Raw genomic sequence first — 21,417 nt, 5'->3', positions numbered from 1 at the left:
GAGTCAGGATTTTATTTCATGCCTGGTCATCTCATTATTACGATTTATTTCTTTTTTCCTTCTATCTCAAGGGTTGGACTGAGAAATAAGTGATGTAACGTGGCAAGAATGCTCATAAAGGATCCCTATGCAATGAGGTAATGAGGTGGGGGCTGGCATATTTCACGACCTTCCCGGAGAGTGAACACTCTTGTGGATTGATGGAAAAATTCCAGAGCTAATTTTAACCGTACTGGTGTCTGTGGAAACAAGGACAGGCCAGGTCACAAAACTGTTTGCATAAATGGAATACCTCTTATATTCTACATGTACACTTAAAATATATTAGTATATATAGATCTTTTTAAGTCCTGTTCTTCTTTTCTCTGAATGTAATTTCTTTGGCTTTGCGGTACATTGTGTAGGATCACCAATGAGCGGATTCTGGATGTGTGAGTGTTGCTGGGTAGAAAGATGAAATACTGGTGCATCATGAGCCACAGGATGTTTGACGGATTATCTGTTCTCCCACTCTGCTGCCAGACTCCTCACTGAGTCTAAGGGTGGCACACAATATCTAACGGGAGGGGGGGGGGGGTAGACACAGTTTGCATCCAGCCCCTCACCCTTACCCCAGCCATAGCCAGTGCTCAGAGCTCAATCCTTTTGGAGTCCCTGAGCTTTATTGCAAAGGTAAGTGCAGGAAGCAGTTTGTTTTTAATTAATTTGTTAATGAACTGTAAGTAATACAATGATGAAAATAAATTTGGCAATGCATTCAAATTTTGTAGCGGAGGGTCGCAGATTTGCTCTGCCTTAGAATACTCTGCCTGAATAGATGTTGGAAGCAAAATCAATGGTAACTTCCAAAGGGAAACAATACAGAAGAGGATTGTGAATTCTGGATTAGAGGGCATGTGCTATAAGGAGAGGTTGGACAAACTTGAGTTGTTTTCTCTGGAGCGGCAGAGGCTGAAAGGAGACCTGATAGAGGTTAAAAATTATGAGAGGCATAGATAGGGTAGATAGTTGGTATCTTTTTCCCAGGGTCTAAATGTCTAATATGAGAGGGCATGCATTTAAGGTGAGGGGGCAAAGTTCAAAGGAGAGGTGTGGGACAAGTTTTTTTTACACAGAGAGTGGTGGGTACCTGGAATGTGCTGCCAGGGGTGGTAGTGGGAGCAAATACGATAGTGTTTAAGAGGCTCTTAGATAGCCACATGAATATGCAGAGGATGAAGAGGTACGGACATTGTGTAGGTAGAAGGGATTCGTTTAGTTAGGCATTTAACTACTAGTTTAATTAGTTCAGCACAACATGATGGGCCGAAAGGCCTGTTCTTGTGCTGCACTGTTGTATGTTCTATGTTCTGGAAGGAAACCATTGCAGAGCTCTAGAGAAGAGCAGGAGTGTTGGACTAATTGGATGGCTCTTTCAAAGAATTGACACAAGCAAATGGGCTGAAGGGCCTGATTTTGAGTTGTCTCATTTGGTGATTCTATTAGCCATCACAGGTGGCAGTGGATTGATCACTTGCTACACAAAATCTGAATTGCCTCACCATTACAGTCAGGGTAGGAAAATCAGCCAGGGTCTGTTTTATACCCCCAATAACATATGAATTCTCCATTCCTTTAATACCATCTCTGGTCCCCTCTGCTAGGCCAATGTCTAACTTTATGTTTAAAACTACATCATTCCACTTAAATATGGAGTGAAGAAGCTGGCTTACTTCCATTGGATATGATCCCCTTATTCCCTTGAATGAATAATAAAAATACAAGGCAAAAGTCAGGCACAGGTAGCCGTTTGTGTTCCAACATCCGTCTCCACCTTCACCCTCCCCTCCCCCCTCCTGGCTCCATCTTACTCCTTTTTTTTTGTCTGGCTCCATCTATCAAGTCTCCTAACTCCATCGCTCTCCGTCCCCTACCTGGCTCGATCTGCCCATCATCCTTCCACACCTCCCCTCCCCTCCCCTTCTCCGTCAATCCACCAGTCACCTCTGGCCTCGGTCTTACCACACCAGCTCTCGTCTTTATACTGGCTATTTCACATCTCTGAGCCCTGATTCAGGGTTTCAGCCTGAAACATCGACAGCTCCTTTCCCCCCGCAGATGCCACTCAACCTGCTGAGTTCCTTCGGCAGATCATTGGTTGCTCCACATCCCAGCATCTGCAGTCTCCTGTGTCTCCGGCAGCAAACACAGCTGAGAGGAGGGGCCAGAGCAGTTTAAAAGTTCATTGACAGGTAAGGAGTAGTTAATTTCTGTCCCGTCAGAAGTAGCAGCTGAGAGAAGGAGTCAAAGCTGTTCAAGGGTTTGTTGGTGGGTAACAGCAAGGCTGAGGAAGCATTTCTGATCGGCTAGTTGTGAGGTACATTAGTCAATAAAAAGAAGATAAGACATCTTTATTAGTCACATGTACATCGAAACACACAGCGAAATGCATCTTTTGCGTAGTGTTCTGGGTTCAGCCCGCAAGTGTCACCACACTTCCGGCGCCGACATCACATGCCCACAACTTCCTAATCCGTACGTCTTTGGAATGTGGGAGGAAACCAGAGCACCTGGAGGAAACCCATGCAGACACGGGGAGAATGTACAAACTCCTTACAGACAGCGGCTGGAATTGAACCCGGGTCACTGGCGCTGTAATAGCGTTATGCTAACCACTACACTACCGTGCCTGCCCTGGTAAGGTATAGTGGAGCAGCCTTTTTTGGGAGTGGCTGTGTTTGAGTTTGGATCTGGGGGAGCTAGCAAAATGGAAACATAATTGGCTTGATGGTAGGAAACAGAAGTTGACGGTGGAAGGTTGTTTTTTGGACTGGAGGCCTGTGGCTAGTAGGGTGCCACATGGATCCGTGTTGGGCCCCTTGTTGTTCATCATTTATAGAAACGATTTGGATGAGAATGTACAAGGAATGGTTAGTAAGTTTGCAGATGACACTAAAATAGGTGGTATCATAGACAGTCAACAAGGTTATCAAAAATTACAGGGGGATTTTGATCAGCTGGGTAAGTGGGCTGAGGAATGGCAAGCAGTGTTTAATGTGAGATGTTTCCTTTTGGAAAGTCAAACCAGGTAAGGACTTTCACAGCAAACAGTAGGGCCCTGGGGAGTGCTGTAGAACAGAGGGACCTAGGAGTACAAATACATTGGTTCCCTGAAAGTGGCATCACAGATAGACAGTTAGTGAAGAAGCTGCTTGGCACGCTGGCCATCATCAGTCAGGGCATTGAGTATAGGAGTTGGGACGTTATGTTGCAGCTGTACGAGATGTTGGTGAGGCCACACCTGGAGTATCATAGAACACCAATGGGATTGAAATATCTGTAAGTGCACAGCACTGGAGTGGGAGACACATTGGTACTAATATACAGGACCAGTGATGTGGGAAGTCATATATAATAAATAGCTTTGGATCAAAGAGAAGAAATAGTGTTGAGGATGAGGAATGGCAATGGGCAGTCATTATGTAAGATCAAAGAGCAAGAGTGTATAAAAATACAGAGTCCGAGGGAGAGAGAATGCATGGCCAGAAAGAAGAGAACCTGCTGCGAACATCAAGAGGAGAGACTGATCCACACTTATTAATAAATTCACAGTCCCTCAGAAACAGACTGTTCCAGAAAGCAAACCTCGGAAACTTGACAGAGCAAATGATGACTATTGCTTTTCTTGCTTCCTTCTGCTGGATGTAACTTACTTAACAAATATGTGGTATTATTACCAATATACCGATGGTTGTTTGTTGCAGTCGTGAATATCGCATCAGTTAGATTAAAACGGCAAAGTCTTGCGGGTCTAAATCTAGAACTTCCTACTCAAGGCTGATTCCATAGCAGCCTCCATCACCTTCTCATGAGCATTTTGATATGGTCAGTAAAGGGTGGCCTTGACAGGAATGTCCCCATATCATAAATGAACAGAACAATGCTCTCCCTCCCCATTCCCACTCCAGCATGTCCGTCCTTGGCCTCCTTCACTCCCAGGGTGAGGTTAAATGCAAACTAGAGGAACAACACCTCATATTCTACCTGTGTAGTCTACAAGCCGATGGCATGAACATTGATTTCTCCGATTTCCATCTCCCTCCACAGATGCTGCTCGACCCGCTGAGTTCCTCCAGCAGATTGTTTGTTGCTCCAGATTCCAGCATCTGCAGTCTCTTGGGTCTCCAGCTTGTCTTCAACTGGTTCATCAATGTTGCCATCAACAGCATGAAGGCAGGCATGAACATTGACTAGTTTGAGTTGAAAAGATCCCTCAGTGAGTTAAGATGATGAGAGTCAATCAGTGGCCTTAACTAACCAGCCACCATCAACCACACTCATTGCTTCACACTCTTGTCCCACTAATAGCATTTTGTGATGTTGGTCCTAAACTCTCGCTTTCAAAATAACTAAGGGTAGTCTCAATGTCAACAGCAGCAGAAGAATAACAAAAAAGTGCACTTGTAAAATGATCCACTTGCAAAATGGATGAATTCCTGCCTTTCAGAAGAACAGGAGACAGAGAGAATTGTTGGATCGGCCTTGAAGTGTTGCACTTTAACAACATAAAACAGTATGCATAGGTTTTGAATGGGTAGATTCAGGTTGGCAAACTGCCATGAATTCCTCAAGGACACTGGTTAGTGGAATTGCACAATGCAGTTTAATTGGAGTTTCAGAAAATTATTGAAAATATCCCAGCTACAATAAGACATCCAAACTAGAACAAGGGGGTGGATTAAAAAAGAGAACTAGAAAATATGTACGGAATAATTCGGCCTTAGAATGGGACATTCAAATAGCAGCTGGGCACTGACTCTTAAATTAACCCAATATCCCATATCATACGTAAAGTCCATCCATTGTGTTTAAGATTCATTGGTCTGTATCAAACCATGGAAAAGGTTGTTTTTCAGTACTTCCCCTCAAAGTGTATGCTGGTACATTTAATAACGCACCTTTTTATTTCTTCAAAATAGATACCAAATTAGTTCATGAATGAATGTTCAAAATAATTGGACATGTCCAGTGAATATTCAGGAACCAATACAAATTCAAGTTCTCCTTTCATGTTTTAAATGTTAAGGAACTTTGCAAGTCATTCTCTCTAATAGTTTACATGCATACTTGCCAATGAACAATGCCCGGTTGGGTTTCGCCAGGAGCTATAGATTTCACAGTGCAGGGAGAACACAGAGCAGAACAGTGGTGGAGTTGGAGGAGCTACTACCTCACAGTGCCCAGGAACACAGGTTCACATCTGAGCTCAGGTACAGTCTGTATGGAGTTCACACGTTCTCCCTGTGACCACGTGGCATTTCCTCCGGGTGCTCAGGTTTCCACCCACATCCCAAGGTGCGCGGGTTGTTAGCTTAATTGGCCGCTGTAAATTGCTCCTGTTGTGTAGGTGAATGATAGAATCTTAGAGTAACTGATGAGAGTGTGGGGAGAATAAAATTGGGATTAATGTAGGGTTAGTGTAAATGGGTGATTGACGGTCAGTGGGCTGAAGGGTCTATTTCCATGTTGCATCTCTCCACAAAGCTCTATGAAGTAGGAGCAGGAGCAGGCTGATCATATTGAAAGGGCAGTTCCCTGTGCCAGCTCCCTACAGCCCTGAATTCCTCGATCTTTCAAAAATTTATCTACCTCCATCTTAAATACATCCAATGATCTTACCTCCACAACCCGCTGGGTAGAGAATTCCAGACATTCACCATCCTCTGCGAAAAGAAATTGCTTTGCACCTCCGTTTTAAATGAACAGTCTTTCATCACAGCCTTGTTCCAGATGGGGAACAAAGAGTTGAATTTCAGGGGTGAGGTGAGAGAGACTGCCCTTGGCATCGAGGCAGCATTTGATTGAGGGTGGCCTCAAAGAACCTGGTAGAACTGAAGTCAATGTGCATCAAGAGGAAAGTGTCCCAGTGTTTGGATTCATATATCACACAAAGAAAGGTGGCTCTGGTTGTTAGGTATTTATTATCCCAGCCCCAGGAGTTTCTCAGGGCATTGTCCAAAGCCCAACCATCTTCAGCTGCTTATCAATGACCTTCCTTCCATCATAAGGTTGACTATAAGGGATATTTGCTGATGATCATATGATATTCAATTCCATTTGCAAATCCTCAGCAAATGAAGCAGTCTATGCTTGCATGGAGCAAAACCTGGACAATGTTCAGGCATGGGCTGATAAGTGGCAGGTAACATTACACAGGAGTCTTGGGAACTGACCAGCTCCAACAAGAGGAAGTCTAACTGCCTACTCTTGCTATTCAATGGTACTACCATCACAGATGTTAATATCCAGGGGTTCCCATTGACCAGAAACTCAGCTGCGCTAATCACATAAATACTTTGGCTACAGGAGCAGGTCAGAGGCTGGGAATCCTTGGAAGGGTGACTCAGCTGCCAACGCAACAAAGCCTTTGCACCATCTACAGTCAGGAGTGTCATGGAATATTTTCCACTTCCCTGGATGAGTGCAGCTTCCACAACTCTCAAAAAAAGCTTGACAGTATCCAGGACAAAGCAGCCTGTTTGATTGGCACCGCCGCCTTCCTAAACATTCAGTCTGTCCATCGCCAGTACTTGGTCACACAGTCTACAAAATTCATTGCAGCGCTTGGCCAGACTACTCCAACATCACATCCCCAGAACCTCTACCAGTAAGAAGGATAAAGGCAGCAGGTTCTCCTCCAAGTCACAAACCATGCCAATTTCAAAATATATTGCCATTCCTTTATCTCCACTGGGTCTAAATCTTGGAACTTTCTGCCCAACAGCATTGGTATTGGTATTGGTTTATTATTGTTACTTGTACCGAGGTCTTGCATACTGATTGTACAGGTCAATTCGTTACACAGTGCAGTTACATTGAGTTAGTACAGAGTGCATTGAGGTAGTACAAGTAAAAACAATAACAGTACAGAGTAAAGTGTCACAGCTACAGAGAAAGTGCAGTGCAATAAGGTGCAAGGTCACAACAAGGTAGATCGTGAGGTCATAGGCCATCTCATCGTATAAGGGAACCGTTCAATAGTCTTATCACAGTATGTGAGCACCTTTACCTCCTGGACTGCAATGGTTCAAGATGGCAGCTCACCACCACTTTCTCAAGAGCAATTAGGGATGGGCAATAAATGCTGGACTTGCCATTGATGCCCCACTTCAGAAAAAAAGTATTAGACAAGTAAAGCAATCCCATTTAACTCAATTCCTTAAGAAAGCAGTGGGACAAGGACGAGCAGAAGAGGATTATAGAGAGAGTGCAATGAGGAATGTGTCGGCAGTGTAGTGCCAATGAAGGAGTTAGAGCAAGTGAGACAAAAGCTCTCTCATCATGGTCAAGGACCTCCACGTGCTGGTACATGGCATCTTTAACGTTGTTATATTGATGCTTGCATTAGTGAAACATTTTTACATCTTCACACTCTACACTTGGAATAAACCATACCATTCTCTAAGGGAGCAAGATGATATAAAGGCTGATTTACGTCATATGAAAAGCCACTCTGACAACACTTTCCAGGCCATACCACCCTTGTAGCCGAGTGGTGGAGAGGTTAAATGAGTATCACAATCCTGGATGGTTTTAGGACTGCAAGACATTATGGAAGACGGAAGTGGGTGAGGCCACAGCGGGATCTGAAAGCAATGATGAAGCATTTCTGGATGAAAGGTGAGTGAACGTCAGCAGATACAAGTGTGATGGCTGCAGGGCCTCTGACAGTTAGGTATGGCAGTAGGGTTTTGAATGGTGAGGGAGGGGTTCGAGGACCAACATCACCACATTGGTTCCTGGAGAAGCAAGTGATGCAAATTTACAATGTTCACAATAGTTTTTAAAACTCTCCATGGGCTCATCCCTCCCCCTCAGTCCTTTAACCCTCTGACACATCGCCTCTTGTCCATTCCATATTTTAACTGTTCCACCATCAGGGAAGCACAAGAGATTCTGCAGATGCTGGAAATCTGGAGCAACAAGCACAAAATGCCGGAGGAACTCAGCAGGTCAGGCAGCATCTATGGAGGGAGATGAACAGTTGACATTTTGGGCTGAGACCCTTTGAGTCCTGATGAAGCATCTCGGCACTTTGTGTTCGTTCCACTATCAGGGACTTACTTTGACCTGCCATGCCTATAACTCACATACATTCTCATTAATGACCTCCACCTCCAGTCTCTCTTCCTGTATTACACTGCTCAAAACCTACCTTTCCAACCAAGCTTTTGCTTAATTGTCCAGCTAGCTTCCGTGGCTGAAGCCATATTTTGTTAAAAACAGAAAATACTGGAAACTCGGAGGTTTAGGCAGCATCTGTGGAGAGAGAAACAGAGTTTGAGGTCAAAAACTCTTTGTCCTATTTTTGTTTCAGGTTTCCTTCACCTGCAGATTTTTATATTTCTCTGTTTTGTTAACACTGGTCCCGTGAAGCACCTTGAGCTGTTTTGTAATGCAATGATATCATATTAAAGCAATCATTATAAACAATTCTCAGAAGGAAATGGTGCTTTTTTTAAAGAAACAAAATTAATTTGTAGGCTGCATGGTGGTGTGGAGGTTAATTCTGCTACATCACTGCTCCAGGGAGTGACCCTGACCCCCGGTGCTGTCAGTGTGGAGTTTGCATGTTCTTCTTGGGACCCTAGGGTACCCTGGGTTCCTCTCACACCCCAAACACAGGCTAATAGTTTAATTGACTACTGTGGGTACCGTATACCCATGAGTATCTGTTAATGGCAAAAGGGAACCAAAGTGGAATTGACGGGCGGGTGTGAGGGAGGGTGAGTTGCCGGAGTGCAGGGAAACGAGAGGAGGAGTTTAATGGGATTGCTAATCTGGGAGCTAGTACGGATCCTTCTGTCGTTACAAGAACTAAACAGGAAAATAGAAACAAAATTGTTTTACTTTTCTTACTGAAGGAAACGGCACGTACAACCAGAAAACCACGTGCAGTCAGTCGCCTTCGTATTATTTCTAAGCATATGGCTGTGTGCATCTGTGAATTTAAAATATGCTGGGCGGATTCTTTAACCATTCAAATTAAGCGCAAATAAAAGTTTAGGGTTTAGAAAGATTTATTCAAAAACTTGATTTTTGTTTTGCGTATGATTAAATGAAGCTAAGTTCACTATCGATATTTGACCAAGTTATTAGCCAGGAGATAACGGGGTGGATTCGACCTAAATTCAACATCAATGCACCTCCTAACTGGGGAAGTTTGTGCTGCTTCCGGGGTATGGGGCTGGACACTGGGACAATCACGTGATAAAGGCATGTTCCAGCTGTTGGGAACTTTTCCTCAGTCAGGACCCTTCCTCTCTTTATTGCAGTCCAGTTCATTATCCGACTTCCGAGAGGCGCCTTTCACCCCGTCAGTGAAATCCCCACTGAAATCCCAACGCCGAGCCACAAGGAGGAAGGACTGAGCCCATTCAACAGCCAGGAGAAGCCAATTCTGCGCACTTTTGATCTCAAGGAACTTCTCCGAAATGCCTCTGGTCAGGTCACTTTCGGTCACTTCTTTAAATGGACTTCCCGCCTGGGAGGATGAAAATTTACCCGTGGAAGATCTAATGCTCTTTGAGGTTTCTTGGGAAGTCACCAACAAAGGTCAGTAATCGGTTTCGGCCACAGAATCCTGCCGAAAACATTGGCAACATCCCACTCCCCTGAGTCTTTCGACCAATTACATACTTAAAATTACTGCCGGATTTTTTTTACGAGAACATTTAATTTCTAAATTAGCCGTTTCAAATGATTGACTTCCAATTTTTTAATAGTGTCGGACTGTTATGTTAACCTTTAATTTCCCTGTCAGGCTCAGTGTTATCGACTCTCCGAACCTTTGACCTTTACACGTTGCTCATTAACTTGAAAGCAGTTGACTTTAGGAAATGCCTCTGTTTGAGGGGAGAACTGGTTTGATATCTAGGTGCAAAGTTGCATTGTCCTCCTTTTGCTTTGAGTTGTGTAGAAACTGGCGGTTCAATAAGATTCACGCTATCCAGTAGGGTTCACCTAGGAGTTTGAGCCCCGTCACGGGATGGGTTAGATTCGGATTCAGTTAGTTTATTGTCATGTACCGCAGGGTGTAATGAAAGTCCTTGCTCGCCTGAAGCTCGCAAGAGTAAACAGTGTACATTGTAATAATAAATACAGCAGCGAGCACAAAACGGCATGGTACAAAGTATAGTAGAGCAAACTGAAGTAGTGCAAAAAGAAAAGGTAAAGTGACAATAAGGGAAGAGGTGGAATTAAGGGGTTGAGAACGTGGCAACGCCACCGCGAAGGGGATGTGAAAGAAGTGATTGGTTCTTCTATTGGACTGATTACTGTTTTGAGTATTGTGATTAAGTCAAGAAAGTGAGAGCTGACTAGTCAGCCTCCAATCTCTCCTGGAACTTATGCTCATGAGCTGCATCACTGCTGATCTGTATACAAACACCATTTAATCCCTTAATGTAATTGCCTCTGAGCTAATAACGTTTTGGAAATTCCAAATGATCCAGCGCGCACAGCCTTTTAGGAGAGAAAGAGTCCCACCTTTACATAAGGAAGGTGGTTTCCTGCTGGAAGGCATATTTCTAATTGAAAGATCATGCTCCATACAGATGAAGATACAACCTTATGTTCAGCTCTCAAAATACGTTTCCAATAGTTAAAAAAAACCCAAATGCATTTATGAGTGACCAGAATTAAGTTCACTTTTATTTATCATACAATGTTTGTAGCCCATTTCCAAATGTGGGACTACTTTTGACCCTGCTTGTGGTGTAGTAAAGGTGCAGGGGAACCTGAGTTTAGTGTACACTAAGTTTCTGATGATACCCAGTATATTGTTCTTTGTGGTAATTACACATGTATATAAAACATGTGCTGAAAATACATGGTTCAAAAGTAAGACGAAGGAGGACTTGAAGTGAGTGGCAAAGCAGGCTGCTGGTTTGGAGACATGACAACCCAAGATCAAGTGGGAAAAGTGGAGTAAAGGACAATAGATTAGGAGACTAACGAAGAGTGCCGTTGATCCAAAAATTAGTGGGCAGGAAAATATTGAGCTGTTTGAAACTAATATAAACCATTTCTCTGGTTCCTCAATGACACTGCTCCTACTGTCTAGCCCAGGACATGGAAGATAAATTGAGATAAACCAGGGAACCAGTGAAGCGGAGTTCTTAAGTCAGAAATTCAGCCCAGTGCTTGAGAGCTGTGGAGTTCAGGGTTGAGGAGAAGACTTGCTGTCTTCTCAGGAAAAAAGTTTTTCATTGTGTGCTGTACCAGGGTAAAGTTAACAACCAGAGCAGATCAATGGGAACTGTCAGGGATTGAGGTGCAGGAACAGCTGAGAAGTAAGCAAACTATACAGGTCAGTAACATGAATTGCTTTTCTTGACCTAGATAGTGTAATTGATTTATTACTGTCACATGTACGGAGATACTGTTTTTTTTAAAAAAACTTTGTTTTGCATGCCATCCATACAGATCATTTCAAAACACAAGTACATCAAGGTAGTACAAAAGGAAAAGCAATAACAGAATGCAGAATATAGTGTTACAGTTACATAGAAACTGCTGTGCAGGTAGACAATAAGGTGCAAGGGCCACGGTGAGGTTGATTGTGAGATTAAGAGTTCATCTTTATCATACAAGAGGTCCGTTCACAGCAGGATAGAAGTTGCCTTTGAGTCTGCTGCAGGTAAGGACCACATCACTCCATTATGATGTCCCATTTCTATAATTAGAGCAGTTTCTGAGCTACTGTTTATTTTGATTTCCCTTCTTGGATGTTCGGAAAACTGGGCAGTGTGGGAGGAGGTAAGGAGAACATGTTAATTTGATTCATCAGATGTGATGTGGGTTGGGAACTGTTCAGTATTTAGCCTGAGTGCAAGTTGACAATTCTTGATCTAAGGGATATAAAGATTATTTCTGCATTGATGCCCACTTTCTATTTTGGTAAATGAGTTCTAGTTTTTGTAGATAGAGGGCACCAAACTGCTACAAGTGGTTGATTGTTATTCCTGGTGAGAAATCTCTCTCTCTCTCTCTCTATCTACAAATTCTATGTCAATTTTAAGTTTATTACAAGTAACACATTTTTACCAGGTAAATTGGGTAAGAATTGGAAAGGTTAAGACTGTCGGGTCAAGATTTATTTCTGATCATGAAAATAAACTGAAAATATTAAAATGTTTGCAAATAATAAAATACCATAAAGTATGACTTATCACTGTACGTCTTAAGAGCAAGGTCCCACAACTTTGAAGGCCAGGTCCAGAATGAGGGCTAGGTGTCCAAAAATGTGGCTCAAGAAGGGTATCTATGGGTGAGAGCTGAGGGGACAGATTTTGTTGGGGGTGGGCAGATACCATGTGTTGCTACAGTAAAGAGATGGGATACAATGAGAGAGAACAACAATCAGAAGTGGGTGGAATGGCAATGAAGGATGTTGTTGTTGGAAGATCCTGGAGGAGTGGAAGGTAGAAGCATTGTGAGAGATGATGAGAACCAGATCAGTGAGAAGCTCCAAGTTAACTGGCTTCTGCAACTTGCCCCTTGGTGTAAGAGGGTGGTGGAAGATTTGGGTGGGAATTGATTGGCAGGTGAAAGAGAATGGGGTACAGGGAAATGGGACTCTTGGGATTGCTGTGCTGGTAGCCAGCACAGATTTGATGGGCTGAGTGGCTTTTTTACTAGTCATTACGTAAATTGTGGGGGCACAAGAAGCCAGTGGTCTTGGTTGAAGACTAAGTAAAAATGAAGATCGAGATTCTGTGGTGTTTGCAGAGGTCCATTTGGAAGCCAATAGAAGAAATCCGGCCCTGCAGTGATGTTTTCGGAGTTTTGCCGTTAAGAATATGGCCAGGCGTCTCTTAAAGATGAAAATCTTAGCCAAGGGTGAGATTTGGGTGAAAAGGAAAAGCTTGGAGCTGAGCAATACACTGGGCCCCTTTGTATCTGGGGTAAGCTTGATTAGAGAGTTTAATTGAACCGAAGCAAGAGGCTCCTAAAGGTTTGCAGGAAATTGATTTAATTTTATCAGAGATTCATTCAGATCTTGTGGCTCTACAGGGAGTTGGGAGAGATCTGTCTCTTAAGTGCAGCTGTTGATTTGTCCTTTTAGAAATATCTGGTTAGCTGCTGGTTTATAATGTAATTGTGTGACCGATGCCATGTCAAAGAAAGGTGAGCCAGATGTGATCCAACAGGCTTAAATAATAGTTCATCATTTATGACCTTCACCACTAAATTAGATGTTGTTTTGGTTGATTTGTAAGTGCAGATAATAACAAACCTTAGATGTTTATGACTAGATTGTTGGATGTAGATATGTAAACCCATTAAAAGGAGTTGATTTTTATTGACATGGATATTCAGAAAGTTGTGTGGAGGAAGGGATGTGTCCGTTGGGAGGAGAGGAAAATTCTTGCTAACTCTCAGAAGTAGCAGCAAGTCTTTGACAGTGTGTTGCTGTTCCTGCATTTTGTTCAGAAGATGCAAGGTTTGAACCCTCACTGGATGGTGCAGGCAAGTTGGTTTGTATCCATCCAGCCCCGAGTGAGTAAAGGATCACCTCTACCCCTGCCCCTTTGCACCACTGTGTGTGTTAGGCAACCCTCCAGTCATGCAGAACTAATCAGCCTATTTGCCAGAATAAAGCTAGTTACCACTAACCAGCCTGTGAATCGTCCACTACTTCCACACTTCTCCAATGGAGAGCTGTGAGGGGATGAACCTCAGAATCCTTCAACCAGCAAAGGGCCTACTAAACTTTACCCCTTGATATCTTAACTGATAAAATATCTGAACGATAAAAGCGCTGCCTTTGGAATCGAAGAGCAGAAGCTGATCTCAAATCAGCTGGGGGCATTAACATTATCTCCAGTGAGGTGTCACAACCCATTTGGGGCTGCAGCCCGTGTCCTCACATGAGCATGGCCATTTTGTGAAGTATTTTGGGAGAGACTGTGAATCAGCCCTGTCTCTGCTGAATGTGTCAACTATAGCACTGATATGTTGGGATGGTGACTTACTGTCATTTCTAACAGTGGCAACCAATTTTGACCTTAACTCTTATTGTGATCCAAGCAGGGGTTGACATTAGCTGGGTTGGGGGTCCCCTTGTTTTTTTTAGTGCATGCAATGTCTTGCCTTTAATGTGCATGTACACTGGAAATAGTTTTAAAACATGAATTGAAAAAATAAATCTTTTTTTTATTCAATTATGCAATATGGGCATAATTTAAAAAGGCTAGTACTTCTTGCACATCCCACACTCAACAATTGCCAGTTCAGCACGTGAGCGCCAAAGAACAAAGCTGAAGTGTTTGTCACTGGTGGGCAGAAGTGCTGAGTGGATGCTCCGACTCCCCTTCAGCCCACTCACGCCAGAAGTCGGCCTTCAGCCAGTTTGGTTCATTTGAGAACACCGTGCACTGTGAACCATGTGGAACCAGAGGTCGTCCCTGGCTGAGTACTGAAGAACTAGCCATGTCTCTATTCAGACTGTTCCAGTACACTTACAAAACTGGCATCTGTCTGACGCTTTGGAAGATTGCCCCAGTGTCCCCTGTTCACAAAAACCAGGACAAATCCAATCTATCTAATTGCCAGGGTTTCAGTCCATTTTCAACCAGTAACTGTTGTAAATGGTCACAGACAGTGTTATTAAAGGAACCCAAGAAATTGGAGCCCAGGTAGTCCATTCAGCCCCTTGAATCTGCTCTGTTATTCAAAAAGGTCTTCTACCTCAAATAGCATGTGGCTCCAGACCTCATTCAGCATCAATCAAAGGGCTAAAGTGCAGTGAGAGTGACTGCTCATGATATCAAGATGCCCTTTGACAGAGTGTGGCCTCAAGGAACTGTAGTACCACAGAAATGATTGGGCACAGAATTCATTCATACCTGGCAAAATGGAAAATGGTCATGGTTCTAGCCCCAAGGTATGGCTGCAATTGTTCATTGGGGCAGTATCACAAGCTGCTTCAACAAAGGAGACACAAGAGACTGCAGATGCTGGAATCTGGAGCAACGCACAATCTGCTGAAGGAACTCAGTGGGTCGGACAGCATCTGTGGGAGGGAAAGGAATTGTCGATGGTTCGGGTCAAAAACTTGAATCAGGACTGAGAGGGGTAGATGGCCAGTGTAAAGAGGAGAAGGGGAGCAGTGAGACAGGAGTCAGGTGATTGGTGGACTGAGGGCAGGGGTGTAACGTGACAGGCAGGTAGTGCCAGGTAAGGGAGGGGAGCAGGGATGGAGTTGGGAGATGGTGGCAGGTGAATGATAGATAAAGGCAAACAAAGAGTGAGGAAATATAGGGGAAAAATAGATGGAGGGAAGGGAGTGTGAAGGTTGGAGATGGCTGCTGGAGGGAGATGAGCAGGAACGTAAAGGACTACCAGTGCTGGAGTCTGCTGAGTAAAGATAATGGGAACCATTAGGGGAGAGGTGTATGGCAGGTGGAACCAGATTTGGGGGGGGGGGGGGCAGCCTATGGGGAATGAAGAGGGGGCGGGGAAATGGGCGAGGGAAAGGGCACAAAAATGGGAGGACTAGAAGAGGATTGGAAGGAGAAAGAGGGCGGGTGGGGGGGGGGGGGGAGAACAACCCACTAGAGGGGAATGTTACCTAAACTGGAAAACTCGGCATTGATGCCGTCATGTTGTAGACTACCCAGGCGGAATATGAGGCGTTGTTCCTCCAGTTTGCATTGCTTCAACAATGACTTCTGTTCCAGTAGGATATCAGAAGTGGTGCTGTGTACAGATCATTGCGTCGTGTTCCATTCTGTTTGCAACTCTTCAGCAAATGAAGTGCTCTGTGCCTGCATGCAGCAGGGCCTAGGCAACCTACAGGCCTGGCCTGATAAGTGACCAGTGCCATTTGGGCCACAGAAGTGCCAGTCAATGACTCCCATCCCCCTGGTGGATCTGTTCTTGCCCTGCACCTGCCTATCACTATCTCTTACCTGCGTCTACCCATCACCACCTTATGCCCACCCCGCCTCCCCTCTTTTGTCCACCTATCATTGCTCTGCATATTGGGCTTCCCCTTTTCCTACCTTCAGTCCTGAAGAAGGGTCCTGACCCGAAACATTGACTGCCTGCTTTTCTCCACGGATGCTGCCTGGTCTGCTGAGTTCCTCCAGCATCATAGTGTTTTGCCAGTCAATGACTATCTGATACAAGAGGGAATTTAATCACCTCTCCTTGCCATTTCTTGCCCATCTTCGACAATGGTTGAGCCCCACACGGGAGAGCCAGTGAATATGGCCAATGTATTTGCAACTATCTACTCCTGGTGGTGGAAAATGTTAATTCATCTTCTTCCTGACATCTCCATTGCCAAGTCCCCCACCACCAATACCATGGACCAGAAACCCAGCTGGACCAGCCATATACATTTTGTGGCCACAAGAGAAGGTTAGAGGCTGGTTATTCTCTGGCAGGTGACTCATCTCCTGACTACCCAGATCCTTGTGTCTATCTACAAGGCAATGATTGCACCCATCCACCGTTCTCTGTGTAAGCTCCCTTTGTTAGTGGTGCACTCTGGTTTTGGGGTGCACCAATTACAAAATATGCTCCCAGGCTACTCTGACAGCACCTTCCAAACCTGTGACTTCTTTCCCCCAAGGAGGGAAAGATCAGCAGGGCCGTAGGGGTAGTCCAAGGTCTGGACATTCCCAAACAGCACTGTAGGGGTATGTTCGTCTCCTGGACTAGAATGCTTCAAGGTAGCAGGTTCCCCCGCCAACCCGCAACCTTCCACCCATCAACCAGCCCGTCCCCCATGCTGCACTTAAAGGGTACTGCCATTCCCTTCACTGGGACACCATACCTCACAAAAGTGCAGGTGCCATCACCAGGAGAACTCTAGATACTGGTTCACCGAGACCTATTGCAGGAGACAAATGTTGGTTGTGCTAGTTTTGCCTACATCCTGTATGTGAAAGTTTAAAAAAAAAAGAAATGGTGGGATTATCATATGAGGAGAGACTCAGCAGACTGAGCCTATTCTCACTTGAGTTAGAAGAAAGGAAGATGATTTCACTGAAGCATACCAAATTCTTATGGAGCTTGCCAGGGTAGGTGTGAAGTTGATGGTTCCCCTGACCTTGGTGAATTGAACTAGGAGTCACTGTCACAAAATAAAGGGTTGGCTATTCAGGGAAGATGAGAAGAAATTCTTGTCCCGAAGGTCACATGTCTCTGGAATTCTCTATCCAATTGTACAATTGAGACAGTTGCTGAATATATTCAAGATAGTGATAGATTTTCAGATATTTAAGGGACCAAGGACTTGATGAGCACTTAAATTGCCTTGGCAGAGAAGGCTGCAGGCCAAGTGCTGGAACAAGGGATTAATACAGATGGGTGCCCACTGGTCAGTATTTACATGGTGGTCTGAATGGCCTGTGTCCCTGCTCTCACTCTATGGGATATGGAGGAAGTGCAGCAAAGTGGTGCTCAGATCAAAGGTCACCCATGATCTTCTTGGATGAATGAATAGCCTACTGCTATTTATGTTCTTTATATGTTTTTTGGTAGTTAGCTGCTGCCTTGAGCCATTGCAGTTCATGTGGTGATGATGCTCCATTGACGGTGAAGGGATAGTGAGATTTTGCCAGGTCAGGACTGTGCACTTGCACATGGTGTTCCAATGTACCATTAACCCTCTGCATGGTAAAGGTTATTGATATGTAATGTGCTTTTAAAGAGCCAAAAGAAGGTGGCTTTTGGCACTCTGGCCTTCATCAGTCAGGGCACTGAATATAGAAGTTGGGATTTAATGTTGCAGTTGTACATGGTGTTGGTGAGGTCACATTTGGAATATTGTGTACAGTTTTGGTCACCCTGCTATAGGAAAGATGCCATTATGCTGGAAAGAGTGCAGATGTTGCTGGCACTTGAGGGACTGAGTTGTAGAGAGAGGTTGAGTGGGTCGGGACTTCTTTCATTGGAGTGTAGGAGAATGAGGGATGATCTTATAGAGGTGTATAAAATCATGAGGGGAATGGATAGGGTGAATGCACTTAGTCTTTTTCCCCAAGGTTGGGGAATCAAGAACTAGTGGGTGAGAGGGGAGAGATTTAATAGGAGACTGAGGGGCAACTTTTACACCCAGAGATTGGTCAGTATATGGAATGAGCTGCCTGAGGAAGTGGTTGAGGCAGGTACATTAACAACATTTAAAAGATACTTGGACGGGTACATGGATAGGAAAGGTTTGGAGTGATATGGGCCAAATGTGGGGAAATGGGACCACCTTAGATGGGAATCTTGGTTGGCATGGATCAGTTGGGCAGTAGGGCCTGTTTCTGTGTTGTATAACTCCAAGAGCCCATATCGATTTGTTGCAATGTATCTTGTCGATGACAGTGTTCTGATAGGTAAGTGATTGAATGCTCAAGATTAGGAGAAGACTGCTTTGTCCTGAATGGTATCAAGCTCCAAGAGTGTTGGACCTGGAAGAGTGAATGCTTATTCCTGCCAGACTTGTACCTGTAGGTGATGCAGAAGCTTTGGAGTATAAAGTGACAAATCACTTGCTGCAGTGTACTCAGCCTCTGATCCCCTCATGTGGCCACAAGTATTTGTTGCTAATCCTGTTTGAGGTCAGTGATAATCCCTAAAATATTGATTGGAGTTTTGACCCTAGTGTGGTGTGGGAAAATTTAAATCTCAGAAAAAGTGAAATGAGGTGAACAATCATTTCAACAAGTCATCTCGATAGACTTGAAATACATAATAGCTCTGGTGTTTAACAATATGTTGCTTGGCTTTACATTTTTCTTTCAGTTGGCGGTATCTACACTGTAATACAAACAAAGGCAAAGGTCACAGCAGATGAATGGGGAGAAAACTATGTGCTGATTGGTCCATATTATGAGCATAATGTGAAGACACAAGTAGAAGTGTTTGAACCAAACAACTTTGCCATCAAAAAGACAATGGATTTCATGAGGTATCAAGGATTTCGGGTAAGCGTTACCCTGGGTCTGAGGAAGTAGCTGATGGTCTGTCAGCATCTGTAGAGTAAATGTTACAGCTTGATTGCAAAATACCTTTGCCCAGAATGCGAAGGGAACTCTGAGCTTCCAGTGGTCTGTCACATTAATTTGCTGTATCACTCCTAGTCTGACACCACAACTTGTATCATTTAGTCTCTCTTGGAATCTACCCTTTGTTCTCTCTACTCTTCATCTTTCTCCACAACTTGACACTTCCGGCTTCTCCTAGATCTAACCATTAACGTGAAACATTAACTCTTCCTTTCTCCACAAATGCTGCCTGACCTGCTGAGTACTTCCATCATTCTCAATTTTTATTTCTGATTTCCTGTATCTGCAGGTTTTTTTTTGCTTTTCATTCGTCATATTTAATGCAACTTAAATTAAGCATATTTTAAAAGTCTATGAATGATCTTTTGGGAACATTACTAAATGATAAGAATTTAGAGTATTTTTATAATGAATGGGGAAAAATTGCTTTGAACAAGTAAAATGAATAAGTTTGAGTGCAGATAAAAGAGACTGCAGATTTTGGAATCTAGAATGAAAGACAGAAGAAGGAAGCATTCAACAGGGTCATGCAGCATCCGTGGAAGCTAAAGATGCAATTCGACGTTGGGGGTCAAGACCCTGCATCAGGATCAAATACGAACGTCGGCAGATCCTGATGCAGACAAACATCAGCAGAAGTTGGCGCTTTGAAGAAAGCAGATTTAATAGTTTTGGAAACATGAAATGATTGGCAGAAATCAATGAACTGATAATTTAAATGCAAAATGTTTTCTTTAAAACAAAAAGCCTTTTCTAATCTGAATCACTTTCCTCTGACTCCTCCAATCTTTGCTTCCAGGTTTGCTTTGGCAGATGGTTGATCGAAGGTAATCCCTATGTACTGCTATTTGATATTGGTTCAGCAACATGGAACCTGGACAGATGGAAAGGAGAATTCTGGGATGCTTGCAACATTGGTGTCCCACATTATGATGGCGAATCAAATGATGCTATAATTTTTGGATCTCTAACTGCCTTGTTTTTGAAAGAGGTATTTTGGCCTTATTTACTGTTCTGTTTTGTGTTCACCCACTGCTCATTTTTCTGCAGTTGCTGGGATTTGTCCTTGGAGGCAAATTCTGAAAACTAATGTAGCGTGTGCCATATAATCGATTTTAGGAGCATCTTCAAATATCTGGATTCCTCCCTCCACCACCTCTCTTCCTCCAGGAGATTTCCTTTCCAATTTGCGCCCAAAACATGCCCTATCAGTGACTGCCACATCTCCTTGCAGGTAAAAGTCAGAGAGGGATACAGGACAGAACTACGCCCTTAGGCCCACCAAGTCCACACCAACCATAAACCACCCACTTGCTCTAATCTTATGTTGATCACCCTTTTTTTGTTTTATTCTCCCCACATTCTCATCAACTCCCTGCAGATTCTACCACTCACCTACACACTAGCAATCTACACTGGCCAACTAACCTACCAACCTGCACAACTTTGGGATGTGGGAGGAAAATGTAGCCACCTGGAGGAAACCCACATAGTTGCAGAAAGAACGTGGAAACGCCACACAGACAGTACTCAAGGTTGGGACTGAACCCAGGTCACTAGCTCTGTGAGGCAGTGCCTTTACTGGCTGCACCACTGTGTTGCGGTGAAAAGCTGGCTTGAGGCCATGAAGGAATGCTTGGTGGCAGTTTGTTGGGACTGCATTAAAGCACGTTAATCAGGAACTGCACTTGTTTTGCTATTTTCCCCAAGGCCTGACTGTCAGATGTTGTAAAGGGTACTGCTGCCTAATACATGAGTGGAGCAACTGGCCCTTGTTCTGATGAGATTGGAATCCACCCAAATGGCTAAGATATTGAAGTATAAAATACTAAAATAATACTTTCCTGGCATAGAACAGGAGTTTGATGAGCGGAGATGAGGTTCAGATTAGCCATGCTCTAATTATCAACCTGAACTTTCTGCTTTATATGTCCAAGGACAACCACAAAATCTAACCCAAGGTATCTGAGCCCATCTTTGGCAGATGGATTTCTGGCATCTTTTTTTAACAAAAACATTATCGATGGCAGCAAAATCTTTTTGTCATGTATATTTCCAGTTTACACTATGGCCTGTGTTGATATTCAGATCCAACACAATGGGAGAGGGTACGTAGAGTGTGTGGTGGAGGGGAGCTGAGAATTTAGCATCCTTGAGTTAGCAGCAGATGGAGGCTTGATATGTATATTCATAAATGGCTTATTGTGATACATAATGAGACTATTTGGCCCATTGAGTTTGTGCCAGCAGAGCAACCCCATCAGTCCCATCTCCCCTGTTCCTTATTTCTCTGTAACCCTGCAGCTCGTTCCTTCTCTCATCCTCATCAACTCCCCTTTGATCTGTTCGCAACATTCAGCAGCCA

General features: G+C 43.9%; 1 protein-coding gene across 1 annotated transcript in view; it reads left to right on the top strand.

Annotated features, from left to right (window-relative positions):
• Positions 1–9,235: 9,235 nt before the first annotated feature.
• Positions 9,236–21,417, top strand: part of gys2 (glycogen synthase 2) — a 45,633-nt gene continuing 33,451 nt past the window's right edge. Inside the window, exons 1-3 of the mRNA XM_052033658.1 lie at positions 9,236–9,594; positions 18,790–18,971; positions 19,852–20,043. Coding sequence (XP_051889618.1) covers positions 9,474–9,594; positions 18,790–18,971; positions 19,852–20,043 — 495 coding nt within the window. The 5' untranslated portion in view covers positions 9,236–9,473. The remainder of the gene's footprint in view (positions 9,595–18,789; positions 18,972–19,851; positions 20,044–21,417) is intronic.

Source organism: Pristis pectinata, chromosome 19 (assembly GCF_009764475.1).
Source record: "Pristis pectinata isolate sPriPec2 chromosome 19, sPriPec2.1.pri, whole genome shotgun sequence".
Lineage (NCBI taxonomy): Eukaryota > Metazoa > Chordata > Chondrichthyes > Rhinopristiformes > Pristidae > Pristis > Pristis pectinata.
Note: the sequence above shows the minus strand (reverse complement) of the source record. Positions and strands in the feature narration are given on the sequence as shown.